This window comes from Cebidichthys violaceus, unplaced genomic scaffold (genome assembly GCF_023349555.1).
Source record: "Cebidichthys violaceus isolate CVI_PGR_0920_01 unplaced genomic scaffold, fCebVio1.0.p SCAF_11, whole genome shotgun sequence".
Classification (NCBI taxonomy): Eukaryota; Metazoa; Chordata; class Actinopteri; order Perciformes; family Stichaeidae; genus Cebidichthys; species Cebidichthys violaceus.
The window spans coordinates 8,844,627-8,859,106 of NW_027176274.1; the positions used below are offsets into that span (position 1 = coordinate 8,844,627).

The following is a 14,480-nucleotide window of genomic DNA, read 5'->3' on the forward strand; positions in this document are numbered from 1 at the left end:
TAAACATCTTTGACTAAGATGACTCGCTACCGCTGGTCTGCCTCTTCCTCTTCCTTCTCAGTTTATTTTTCCCCAAGGAGGAAGTCAAAGTAATGACTCTTCTCATCCTCAGTCTATAGCACACACACACTTGAACAACTGGGAGTGAATTCAGTAAGCTGCAGAAACTGACCTGTTATTCATTTTTGCAACAATTCCTCCCTCTGTACACATATTCCTGTCTTATATTCCTTAAAGTGTCAACATGTGTGTGTGTGTGTGTGTGTGTGTGTGTGTGTGTGTGTGTGTGTGTGTGTGTGTGTGGGGGGGGGGGGGGGGGGGGGGGCGTGCACATCCTTTAAAACCATCAGGCCCTTTGTAGGAATGGACACAAAAAGGGCGTATGCCGAGGGGAGGGCTGTGACCCTGCAGGCTCCGCCTCTCTGCATAATGTGCCGGCTTCATTGAAACGACTAGACAGCAGAAACACAGCAGCACGGCACCACACAGGCTTCACGGGACACTCCGTCAAAACGGGGAAGAAAACTCTCAAGTGTAAGAATATAGGACCGCAAAATGGCTCGAGTCTTCTGAGCGAGGGGACGGAGAGAATAACTTTTTCTTTATCCTGACGACGCGGATGGAAATCACTTGGGAGTACAGCTTCCTCTCCTCCTCAACCGTGGTACCCTGAACTCAGACTACAAAGGGACGAGAGGTTTGGGCACTGCTGAAAATGGATACATTCTTTTCAGAGGTACGTTCAAAATTACTTTCTCCATATAGCGACACTGTTTTTGTATTTGCTCTTTATTATAAAAGTGACTCCCAAAATATTTTGGAACCGCGACGGTCTTTGTTTTGTTTTTCTACTTGCGCTGTGCGCGTGCCTAAGTCTGGCTGGTCCCGTTTGAGCCTTATCTGTAGAGTGTTAGTTAACTTATCACCAAAAAAAGCACCACTTTTTGACACCCAATCTGCTAGGATTTTGATCTCTGTGATGTTTTCTCACTCATTGAAATCTAAATATCCCAGACTAGCACCGGGCTGGTCTACAGGATGCAGCTGTAATGGGAGCAGTAACACCCCAACAAGCTACATTTAAGGACAATATTGCTGCTGTGTGTTAGAGCAAATAAAAAAAACTATACTGCAATTATTCCCAGATAATCTTATTACTGGCCAAAGACATACAGGATCATGTGAAAGGATCTCTGCCATTCTCTGGTACCTCTTCTGTAGTTTTAGTTTATGAATCCAGTGACCTTCCAACTTGGCTGTAAAAGCTGAGTGTGTTGCCCTTGTAGGTTGGATGTGTCATCTGCAAATCAGCCCAGACACCGACTCACACGTATAGAGGCTGTGTAGAGACTGGCTGTAGGTCTGCTTTGTCACCCTCCCCTGAGTCAGAGGAGGGCACACACACACACACACACACACACACACACACACACACACACACACACACACACACACACACACACACACACACACACACACACACAGAAAGAGAGAGACAGATGTGAGTCTCCTCCTCTCAGCTCCTGTATCTCTACCATCAACTGGACTTGGTCCTCAGTGATGAGCTGTGTTGTGACTCATGTGTATGTACAGTGTTTCAGAGGGGACTCCTGGTTCATGCTGTTTCCCACTGTACTGCTCTATATTTACAACTGTACACAGAATGAAAAATTGCTCTAAAACTGATACATTATAAGACTAACTGAGGTCATCTTCATAATTACAGCAAGTGGTTAGTCCCAGAGTTTTACCAACCTTCATAAAATGCCATCATGGTGTCCAACTGTGAGTTCTAGAAACTGCTGTTTCAGTACAAGGAAATGACTGAATTCTTGTCATTTTCTGACAAGAAAGTGGTTACACTGAGTGATATTTCCTTACAAAATAGCATCTTTTTGTGACTTCAGTCTTGAATTAAAAACATCAACCATAAAAAGCCCATGCAGACTATAGTTTTAAATATTCTGTTGCATAAACCAACTGTGTAGCGAACAGATTGAGGTGAATTGGATTTTGGGTCATAATCTGATTTTATTAGAGTGATATGCTTTCCAGAGGAAGGTTATGATTTCAGATCAGATCATCATAGAGCATTGTTGTTATTTGGTGTGTATCCCCAAACATGTATTTGAATTTCAACCAGGGTGCATTTGTTTAGTTGTTGGTTATGTAGTATATTGCTTTTCATCCTGTGATATAACCAAAAAGTGCTTTCCTGTGTCTTGTGCCTTCAATTTATTTGGAAAGGACAAAGTCTTAACGTGTAGTTTGGTTAAATTACATCAATGTTTTTTGCTTGGTCAATTCAACTGACATCCAGTCAAACTCTACCTCGGATCTTTAATGGGCAGCAACTGTAGAAAAAGCAGAAAAACAGGTATTTCTGGTGGTTGTTTCACATTTTTATGAAACCTGCATCAAAATGAATGAATGCACTGTCCTGGTTTTTTAAATGACTTCTGGGTCAAGGAAAGAAATCAGCTTCCTGAACTCCTCAGTGTGGATTTAATTAAGGAGGAATTCTGGAAGTGAAGTAAGACGAGGATTAAACCAGACTCCGAGCAGCAGGATAAATCTTAGGCGTGATTCATTACTGTGCATCCAGTGGATCAGTCGGTCTGATGTTGACAGCTAACATGTTGTTGATGTCAACACATAAATTATATGATCGTCTTTTTAAACTCTTTGCATGTAACGGCATGTTTGAAATCTGCTTCTCGATCTGAGAGGAGAGTCTTTCGCAAATCTGGTTAATTGAAATAAACGTTGACCAGCCTTCATCAAAAGTCTGTTTATCTAGGCCTAATCTTGAGCTTATCCTTGCATGTTACTGGCGATGGTGAAGGTGGTGATGGAGAAAGAGGAGTGGCAGGTACGAGGGTGTGTGCTCAGAGGTTTATCCCGAAGCTCACCCTCTCCAAGCCTTTCCTCTCAGGAGCTGACACAACGCCGTAAAACCCTCAGCGACGCTGCCTCCACTCCACACCCAATCCGTCCTCTGACTGGATACGAGCCACTAAACACACACACATACCTGGAGTGCATTACAGATCTTGTCCCTGCCTTCTAACGTTTGCCTGGCTGCTGGGTTTGGTCATCATAGACTTTCATATGTCAGGAATCCCTGCGATAATATTCCCACATCTGTGGCTTTTTTTAATGCGTGTTTGAAAATAGAATCTTTACGTCTTCGTGAAGCCTCCTGTTGATGAAGTAAAATCCCAGCTATGTGAATTTTCTAAACTTGGTAATCAGTACCTTTTATAGCATCAGCTGTTACACACTGTAAAGCCACACGAGGACCTTTCTACACCCGTTAACTACTTCCCTGCACTACACACCGAATACCTTTCTCTTAAAGATACTCTGACAGAAGGAAGCCCAGATTCCCAGCCCTGACCCCTGAAATTCCCGGGTCATGGCCGGCCTGTCATCCTTGCATTGTGAAGCCTCGGTGACAAGGCTTTAGGTTTCACACCATCGCCACCGCCCCACACACACACACACACACACACAGACAGACACATTCTCCCCATCCTGATACATCGCCCACAGCCCTATGTGCTGTTTATGTCTAGTTCTTTGAAGCCGGAGCCGTGGGTCTGCATGCTCGGTAAGCGCTCTGCGTTGCAATGGGTAACGTGAGAAAGGCCAACCTGCTCTGGAGGCTGGACTATTTTTCTACCCGGGGTCTTTTCTACCCAGTTGTCACTTCCTCCAGCTGCCACTTTAGAGGGCTGAGAATCTGAGATCATCGCGAGTAAGGAAGGAAGTCAGGAAGTACAGTTAGGATGTAAGAAAGGAAGGAAAGGTACCAAAATGGCTAATGGATCCTGCCTTTTTTCCCCGTCTTAACATGTAATTATACTTGGAAGTGGTTATTGTGTGCATTGTCACATCAAACGAGGGGACTTTTTAAACAATGATGTAGCCTTGTCTTGAAGTTGTGGTGAATGAACAGCGCTGGTTGTTTATGAACAAACAGAGGGGGGTATTATTAAGGAGTTGGTTTATGTGTGTCAGCAGAACTCCTGCAGCTTTGGAACAGTCTGGAGGTGGTTTAATCTGTCGCAAGAACACTGGGACTAATTACCAACAGGCAATGTCTGACCACACGCAAAATAACATGGATAATCCGTTCTTATAATGACACAGATGCGTGCTATTAGGGGAGGCGGTTTAGGTTAATAAAAATGACGAATAATAAAAATTTGGAATTTGTTGAATTTGGATTTTCCATTTTGACATAACAAATAGTTTTCTACATTCAAGCTCTGCTTTGAAACTAGAATCAGCTGTTTGGTAATAGTGTGAATCTAGCCTTTTCCCATCGCTACCTTGCGTTTCTTGTGTCTCTATCAGTAACCTGATCCCTGTCTATCAGCCAGCTGACCGTCACACTGCTCAGTGCTGTGATAACCTCCCGCTGACACCACGCTGTTGACTTTAGCTTCAACCTGCTACGTTGCCAAGCTTTTCAGACAAAGCTGTCTATTGGTTGTGATAAAAGGAAAAGAACACCTTTCCACAGTTTGTTCACAAATGACAAATAATGCAGCGCAGGAGCTTGTCTTCCCGTCTATGAGCTCATGATGATGGACAAACAGTATGAAGTGCTGTGACAACGTTTTTCATCATCTAATTCTTGGCCAGAAAGAGAATTATTCTATTTCTGAATAAAATTGTCCAGCTGACCTTCACTGACATCCTTCATGTTCACAAGACGCAGCTCATGACACATATTAGTAAGTTAATGTCCAATCTACTCTGCATCTCCAACACCCATCCTTCCTGCCCTCCCGTGTGTGTGTGTGTGTGTGTGCGTGTGTGTGTGTTTGTGTGTGTGTGTGTATTCATGGTGCGTATCAGGGCAGTCCTGGGTGTGTCATCCTCTGAAATATAAATCATCATAGGTTACTTGGAGCACTTGCGCAAGTTGGTAACTTTCTGTCATCTCAGGTCATGGTGAAAGAGAACATCCTCAACTATCGTCTGCTATATCTGTGACTTTAGAATGAAATGAAGAAGTCTTTGTACAGTCATGCAGAGTTACGTCTGGGCTTGTTTAAAGCAATAGCTCTTGGTCTGATGTACTCACCTACAGTGTCAAAGCAACAGCGACATGGAAGAGTACAAAGGGCGTATTTCTTCAGGGGAGTTAAGAAAAACAACAATTTGAGAGGAGGACACTGTTTAAATTATAATCCAGCTGTAAACACGTTGGAACTAATTAAAGGAATAGTTTGACATTTTGACATTAAAGTTAAATGAGTTAAATGAGCAGATTGATGCCACTCTACTGTCTGTGTGGCTAAATTAGCTGAGGCCTGTGGTCAGTTAGCTTAGCTTAGCACAACTACTTCAAAAACAGCTTGGCTCTGGCCACAGGTAACAAAATCCACCTAAATAACATGCTATGTCTCATTCGTTTAACTTCTTGCTAAGCTAAGCTAATCGTCTGCTGGCTCTAGCCTCATATTTATACATACAGACATAAGGGAGTTATGGATCTGTTTATTTTACTGTCAGCAAGTGTATTTATCATGTTATCTGTTTGGCCACTGTCTGTGTTTAGTATGCTGCTCTGTCTCTTCATGTCTCGATAAGATTTCCAGTAATCAGGTGACTCTTTTAACCAGAATGGCGTGCTTTGTATTTTGTGCAACAGGATTTCTTTACGTAAAGAAAATTAAAGTTGCCTTTTATCACTGCTTAAACCTCACAAAATAAATGTCTGTTGGCCTTCACCTTGGCCTCCCTACCTGACAGACACAGCGAGTTGGTAATAAGTGTATAGCTTAAATCCTCTGAGTTCAGAGGTCTCGTCTGGAAGCTTAATAACAGCCAACCTGTGATTACTGCTCCCAGGCCAGATGGTGACTTTCCCTTTTTAGCCCCACTATGATTACTGCGCTCAGAGGCAGCCTATTATGGCATGGAGTATGTCTCCACACACTTGCCTGTATATTACATTTTCCTGGTTAAACACATTGCAACATTCACGAGGGAATATACTGTAAAATTGTTGACTCCCTCGTGATGAGGTGACTGCTACAGTTGTATTTTCAGAACTAATTGCAGGAGGAACACCCCGCTGGGGCCGGCTATACATCCCACACTGCATGAGCCTTTACTGACATGGCCTGAAGAGTCTAACTGGCACCTTGGTGCTTAAAGAGGCAAACAACGCAGCATGGCACAATCCACAGTCATGACCGGGTAGCTTTCCCATCCATTCCCATGTTTGTTTTATTAGACATGAGTGTGTGTGGTTTGGCCCGAGGTTGTTTGTAGGATCGTACACGGAGATACTGAGACGGGCATGTGGAGCAATGTTCAGTGTTTTATTTCTCCCACTTAGGCCCAAACCTTCCTTCACATCCGCATGCTATATATAAAATGCTCCCCACATTCCTGAAAGCACACACATTTTCAAATGCTGCACAACCTCATGCATATCTCCACTGTGTCCAATCAATATGTCACCCTGACCACCAACGCTCCCTCCCTGCTTACCATTATACATGATGCATGTATTAGAAGTAGTTTCTATATTTTCATAATTTTCATGATCTATTAATCTGCCGACTTGTTTTTTTTTTACATGGATTAATCATTTGGTTTATAAAATGACAAAAAAAAAAAATTCCTGTCAAGTTTTCTGACATAACTTCTTCAAATTGCTTGTTTTGTCCGACCAACAGTTCAAATCCCAAAGATATTCAGATTACTTTCACATAAGGAAATGAAACAAATCTTAACATTTAAGAAGCTTGAATATGTTTGGCATTTTTGTTAACTTAATCGATTAATTGCTTATTAAGAATAGCAGTTAATCTACTGACTAATTTTCTTTCTGTTTGAGTGTGTAAATGTATTGCTACCAGTCAACAAAATGGCAAAAAGGATGAGCATGATGAAAAGCAAGCACATCACATATTTGAGGAACTGAGACAGTCAAGAAGTCAAGTTTTTCGTCATTTGATTCATCAATAATTTGTGTTAGCAAGAAAACATGTGTCCAAAATGTATAAACTGTGTAAGACAGGACGGTCTCCATGAGCCATGACGATCAATCCGGGACAATGTGAGGTATGAGTGAAGGTGAAAGTCAATGTAACAGGACCCAGGTCCTCCAGCGATGGCTCCACTCAACCTTAACAACCACTCCCCCCACTGGTCTGTCCCCCAGATGACTCACAGAGTCAAACACAAACAGTCCTGACAGCAGCATTCCTGGCATATCTCTTGGGATTCCTGCTGTGTGACCCCACAACAGTCCACAGATGAGTTCAGAGGAGGCTAGATATGTAGATGGCTGACAGGAGGAGGAAGGCCAGGTGGCTGTGTAGATATTCAAAGTCATTGAAGCTTAGCTCACAATCCAATCAAACCTGCAGCAATCGCATCATTTTGTTCCCTCTTCGTCTCCAGCCTGGAACCCATTCTGCTGTTAGAAAATGTATCATAACCCTGAGCACAGGATCACACTAATACTTTGATCACTCTAGCTCAGTAGTGAAAGGGAAATACGTGCTCGCGGGATAAGCATGTAAAGCAGGACACTGTGACAGAAGCTTGTGTCAAGTGCTCCTCTTCTTCATGTGCTCCTGAAGACTGAAGATTTGTTATGCAAATTCTCTTCAGTAAACTCATTAGCAACATGGCAGATTAGCTGCATCAGACGGTGACAGAGGGGAGGTGCTATTTAACCCCCAGACACACACTGACAGAGACAGACAGACATACACACTACCAAACACACACAGACAAACACACACAGACACACACAGACACACACAGACAAACACACACAGACACACACAGACAAACACACACAAACACCTGCACGTAAACCTGCACATATTTGCTTACTTGCTCTTGTGATTCCATTTAGTATGTTAATGAAAATAGCTTAAAAGACAGCGATGGCAGCAAATTGCTGCTGTGTTGCATGTGTTTGATTTCCATTAACCCAGTGACACAGTTGCATTCATAACTTCATCACCCCCAGAGCTTCTCCTGTTACAAAAACAGTCTATGAATATGCAAATGAAGCATGGGTTTAACTGGTGAGGCTGCTGCCTCCGGGGCCCTCCTGCTTTAAATTTTGTTTATAGCTTCCTCAGCAGGGGGTTCAGGCAGCTCCTCGAGGAGTCGAGAACAATTGATGAACTGCACCCTTTTTTTTTCTTCTTCTCTCACTCCCCCTCTCCACCACAGACTAGGGGGAAGCCCTGTTCCCCTAAGGGACTCCTCCTCCTCCATTAGCTAATTTCTGATCAGCTGCTCCCTCCATCATTAATTCATACGTCTTCCAGCACAGATGCTGACGGTTGCCTTTAATCATATGATTTCTCCCCTCGGTCACACTCAAACCTGCCCTTCCCCGCCCTCACCTCATGCTGGTCGTGGGCCTCAGCAGGCAGACAGTGGAAACAAAGAAACAAGAAAATGTTTGAGGGACACACAGAAGCACAGTTGTATTACGTCACTGTTATTTATTCTTGATTTAGTTGTTATACTGGTCAGTAATCACATGCAACGTGATGAGACGGTTGCCTGATGGTTACAGAAGATAGCATGTTGCCAGAGGGCTGAATCCTTGGAAAACTGATGCAATAAATTATGCTCAATAACTGCTACTAATGAGCTCTTGAGAATGACACTTAACCCTTGGTTGGCCCAGAAGAGCTGCTCAGAAGAACAGTAGAAAATATAAAAGTATATTGAAAATGTGTAGATAACACGTAGGACGTTCCTGCTTTTGTCGCACTGGGAAGTTTGTGGCCAAAGACACAAAGGGATCTTTGCCCAGATTCCCCTCCCAGCTGCAGTCAGCCCATTTCTTTAATCTCACCGGCTACTTGGCCGTTTCCTCCTCATTCCACTCACTCCGCATTCGGGAGATTTGGTTGCAATCCCTGAATTTGGCTCGTCTCCCTTTTGATGGACAAAGCGATAAACTCCTGCATTGTAACTGTTGTTTACATTTATTCATGTGGCTTTGTTATTCCTTGCAAATACTGATTATGTTATATAATAATTTTTCCTACAAAATAGTTATTTCACACACACACAGAGGAAACATGCACGTGTCAATATGCCGTTTGACCTTTTAAAGGCAGACTATCCGTCCAGCCAGTGTTCTGGATTGCACATCTGCCCAAGTGAAGTCACAAAGGGTCTCGGCCTCATGCCTCTCTATTGTTATGATAATGCTGTTACGTCTTGGTATTTGAAGTGTAAATGACGTGCTGGACGATGGTCCAGATGTGTTTTTGAACATCTGTTTCTAAATGAGATGCATTGAGAAAATTTGAGTTTACGCCAACAAATTTAGACAAACACAAGTAATCCTGAATGAACACAAGAAAGCACATTTGAGAGACACAAGTGAAAGCAGCTACAGCTCGAGTTTCTTTTAGACGAATACGTTCCTGGTAGATACGTTCCGGTGTTACGTTTATCTTAGCATAACAAATGAGATGCTGGTCTGAATCCAGCTGGATGTTCTCGTCTCCTCAGCCAGGCACCAGTCCTGGCCAGCAGTCAGCTGAACTTGCTGCACTGCTGGTTCCGCTGGGCAGGTGTTCACTCGCCGCCCCTCGAAACCATGCTGTGATCCAAGAAATTGGCTTGTCATAACTAACTGTTCAACCGTGTCCAAGTCGGGATGAGTTAATTAGCTTTTCTTTTGTTCTGGCTGATCCGATCACCCGATACCCGTCTGTGCTCACGCTACGCCAGACTGCATCGAAAGAGCCGTGGCACCTTTTACTGTGTATGCCCTTAAATATTTAACGCTCCATTCATTAGCAAATCTCTGAGCTGGATGTCATTATACAAGCTGCAGAAACTCAAGCCTCCAACTCCAACCGGTGGTTTCCGTGTCAGAGAGCATGATGGGACGTCAGTGTGCGGCCTGTGTTGGTGGGTTGGATTACTGTTGTCAGCTGGGTTCTGCCTTTATAGTGCTACGCAGTCTCAGTGACATGCAGCATTAGGAATTTTTAAATGAGCTTGGGCTGGAAATGTCACAGCAGCCGTTCAGCTTTACTTTTTAATGGAGCTGTTAAAACATCTGGTTACCAGAGGCATGGGAGTGGGGGTTAACTCGATAATTAAATCCAGCGAAGGATGTGTTTCATTATGAGATTAACGCTGCACTTTTCAATGATGCTTATGCAACAAGAACATTTCCGATTCACTAGTTTAGTCAGAAAGGTTAGTTGTGCGGCGGCAGGTGATTCAAGTTTAGGGGACTTAACAGAAGCTGATACTCGTGCCCCTTTTGCGTCCCAGCTGGCTTTTGTTTGGGATATTTCCGCCTGGTTAACCTCTGAGCTCTCAGTCAGAGGTGGTTGCCTTTGTCCTGACTTTAGTGACGGAGCTCCTGAGGATGGAGGGGACAAGGGGGAGGAGTTCTGGTGAGACCATCTGTTGCTGAGACCATTCATCTCTACTTTATACCCTTCAGCTTCGGACTCATTTGGCACACACACACTCACAAACAAAGACGCAAACAAATGGACAAACACGTCTGGTGCTGTCTGTCTTGAGCGCTGAGGTCACTGGAGAACCACACCACTTCTTCTATCCAGACACATCTTCATCCAGACACATCCCTGCATTGGAGGAAGACCTAGATATCCAAATGTTTTGAAGATAGACTGTTTTACAGTACATGATAATTCCCCGCAGCTGATGATGCTTACTCCTGAGATAACATGATGTTTCTGATGACTTTCACTAAAACGAAGCAATGAATGCTTCCTCATTCTGCGATGGCTTCTGGCAGCCGTGCACATTTTGGAGTTGAAATGTTATAAATGTGAGCTATAATTATAATATATATAACATTTTGAAAATCTTTGAATCACGAAGCCAGAAGACTGTATTTTGTATGTGGTACAATGTGAACAAATGTTAAAATGAATAAAAAAGTAAATGTGAGCTACAAAGGATTGGTAGAATCGGATACATGTGCAACTAGCACAGCTTTTTGTTTGTTAGGCGACTACTGATGTGGCTTTTTCAGCACAATTTAGATTATAGTGCCTGGTGGGCAGTTCTCCAGAGAGCAACTCACTCTGCACAGACGCTGGTGCAGCAAGCCAAGCCAGAATTGGCATCTTTACGGGCCAGCTTGTTGCTGACTTTTGGTTCACCATATATTGTTGACTCATTTAATTAACCAGATATTATGTGACTTATTGGGTTTCTTAATTCCTGAACTGCGTGGAGAGTTTTATCTGACTTCATCCATAAAATTGTCTCTGGGCCTCTCTTAGTTCACATGAATGGAAAACCTATGAGACTCTGACTCGGCAACAAAACCATTAGAGTCTTGGAAAATTTTTTTTTTATATTTGCGTCACTGAAAATGAGGCAAAACCACGATTTGGTGTAGAAAAACACCGCATTATGAGCCGTCTCACTGCTTTCCATGTCCTTGCCTGTCTGCTGCTTTAGTCTGTGTAACATCTCATATAATCTACCTTTTGTTAAAACCCACTCCCTGCATGTTTCTTTCCTTTGTCAGCTCCACTGTTGCAGTCTTGAGTACAAACAACCTCTACGAGACGACTAGTGCCAGCTATATTCTGCTGATTTCAAGTCCCTGTGATTTGCAGTTACATAACAGAAGTGATCTTCTTAAAATCTATAGAGTAAATCTCCTCACTGGACCTCAGCGAACTCACGTGAAGCAGCTTTTCCCTGAATAGGCCGTGCATGCCAGGCCTGTACCAGGCAGACACGGTCGGCCGCTGGTATGGACCAATCGTGTCATATTAAGTAGAAACTGAGTTATTTTTGTGGCCACGTGTTGGAGAATACCTCTGTTATATTTGATGCCCTGATGTTTCTGTTTGTCTGCCTCTTTCTCCAGACAATGGGAGGCGGGACATTATCAGGTGCCTGCACCCTTCCTCTTTCCCCTCTCGCCCCCCCCCTCTCAGCCTCCTCCTAATTTACACGACCCCCTTTTATCCCACTCACCACCCTCCCTCGTGGTTTGAGAGAGCTACATTTAGCTGCGCTCCATTAGCCGACTGAAAGGGAAAAAAAAAAATACTTGATGATGGAAGTAGGTTTGCAGACGGCCCGGTTGGACTGACTGACCCTTTGTCCAAAAAGGAAAGCTAAATCACAGAATAAAGCAAAGAATCGAGACCAATCATCACTCTGAGCGGTGGAGCAAGTTAAATTAATGGACTCTGAGTAATTCTTTACTGAACCAATTTCCTCCTTGTCTCTGTGATTCAGCACTGTTACAAGCAGATTGCATTTCACTATTAAAACAAAAGCATCTCGATATTTGCGCTGACCCTGGTGGCAAACACATTTGTGTTCCACGTATGAGAGTATGCACACGTTGGCAGCCTGTTGTTAATAGTTAATGAGGATTGATGCCTGGATGTGGTGACCTTGTGTAAGGTTTCCTAGAGGAATCCATGCATATTGATCTCCTCAGTTTTATGCTCTGTTGGACACACAATTCCCTTTTTTGCTGCGTGTGTTCCCCGGCCACTTCAATGGCGGTGATGATTAATGTGTTTAGTTTGTCAAACAAGAGAGGGTGACTTACAGTCCGAATTTCTTCAAAGTGCACATCCTATAAATGTTACACTGAAAACCAAAATATTCATGTTGTGTGTGTTTATAGTTGAGACCATAAACCGAGGAAATAAAAATAAAGTTTGACATTTTTTAAAGCACGCTTTCTCGCAGTAAGATAAGTTAGAGGATCACTTTCATAATTGTCAGTTTTGCGCATCAGTTTTTGACTGTTTAAACAAACCAGATATGACTTGTTCTTTGGTAAGCTTTAGAGACGCTAGCGAATTTTGTTACCTTCACAGTAGCTAGGCTAGGCTAGCTGTTTCCCCCTGTTTCCAGTGTTTATCCTAAGCTAAGCTAAGGACATGCTAGTTCTAGCTTTATATTTAACGGACAAACTTGTGTGTGATGTCGATCTTCTCGTTTAACTCTCGCCAAGCAAGCGAATAAGCACATTTCCAAAAATGTAAAATGTTCCTTTAAAGGAAATACGTTCATCATCGGATGGTTTACAGTCATTTATGTTGTTTAACCAAAGGCCACCTTTATTGTTTTTGAACGTGACAAGTGTGGATTTAGTCATCCCAGAAGATTTACAATTTAGACCGCACAGGCGTTCACTCTCCTCCACTACAGTCATTAAAATGCAGCCGGTTCTATAAATGTATCTTCCAACACTGTGAGGAAATGACAGTCAGTCTGAGCAACCAGCCTCAGATTCCTGTTATTGCTCCTGGTTACTGAGCTGCTAACAAACATGTCTGAGAAGGCCAGTGACTTCACGTGGATACACAAACACAGGAGAACAGGCCGCCCAGATCAGCTGGTGCTGGTGATAATCTCCACCTGGAACTAGGACTTCATCCGGGATGGTGGCAAGAAGCGTGATGTGGTTTGCCTGATTGAAGTATAGAAAAAAAATGAAAGAATGGAGGGCAAGGACACATTTGTTTTGATTGCTTTGCTGAAGTGGCAAATGCTCATTTGGGTACATATGCTTCTTTTTTATGGAGTAAAGTAGCCCTCACAACCCAAAGACTGAAAGCCTTTTTGATAGTTTTACTGAGTGTGTGACTCTGAGTGGTAGTTTTAGTCTCCGACACACCCTCCGCATGCAGGCCTGGGACACATCTTTCCTCTGCTAAAAGGCAATGACACTCTAATAAGAGGATACATGTGCCAGTTTAGTGTGGTGAGGGAGTTGCTGTGTGGCAGAGTGGTGAGTAATGCTGGGAAAAAGAGAAAATGGTGGAAAGACAGAGAAGGAAGAAAACTAGAAGATGTAATCTCTGCTTAGAATACCTCTCCTGTCTCTTCTGACTGAACTTTGCCTTTTCTTGTTCCTAAAATTTGAATGCAAATGTCCAGTAATTTCTTCCTCAAATTGATGACTTCAATATGACTACTGGATGTGTCCAGATGCTAATGGTGTTTTTCTGGCTATTGTGTTGCAGGGGGCCGGTGTCTGGCTGAGACACAAAGAACAGCTCCTCCCCTCCACCGTCAGCTCTTGTGATGACTCGTCCTTGGTCCTCACCACCGACTATGGGAAGGTAAGAAGACTTGTTTTTTGTTGCTGAAGCGTTAATGCTTCCTAAGTCACTTTAAATCATCCGAAAAGTCCCTTAAAGTCAGGAAAAAACCCCACTTCTTAATCAAGTCATATCTATACATATCAATACATTTGCAGGCTTTAACTGATGTAATGTACCTGTGAAGCCTCCCCTTCTTTTTAATTTATACTTTAAAAGGTTGTAGTATAACATAGGAGAGGAGTGGCCCGGTGTGCATGTGAGAAGGTTAATTGTTTGCACACGTGTTTCATCTCAAAGGCTCAGCGGTGGAATCAACACCTTTTGTAATAAAATAAGAATGACAGGAATGGGCTCCTTGTGTCAAGTCATTGGCCCGAGCTT

General features: G+C 43.1%; 1 protein-coding gene across 1 annotated transcript in view; it reads left to right on the forward strand.

The window, feature by feature from the left end:
* Nucleotides 1–2,836: 2,836 nt before the first annotated feature.
* Nucleotides 2,837–14,480, forward strand: part of myo10l3 (myosin X, like 3) — a 49,380-nt gene continuing 37,736 nt past the window's right edge. Inside the window, exons 1-2 of the mRNA XM_068734035.1 lie at nt 2,837–2,872; nt 14,019–14,117. Coding sequence (XP_068590136.1) covers nt 2,837–2,872; nt 14,019–14,117 — 135 coding nt within the window. The remainder of the gene's footprint in view (nt 2,873–14,018; nt 14,118–14,480) is intronic.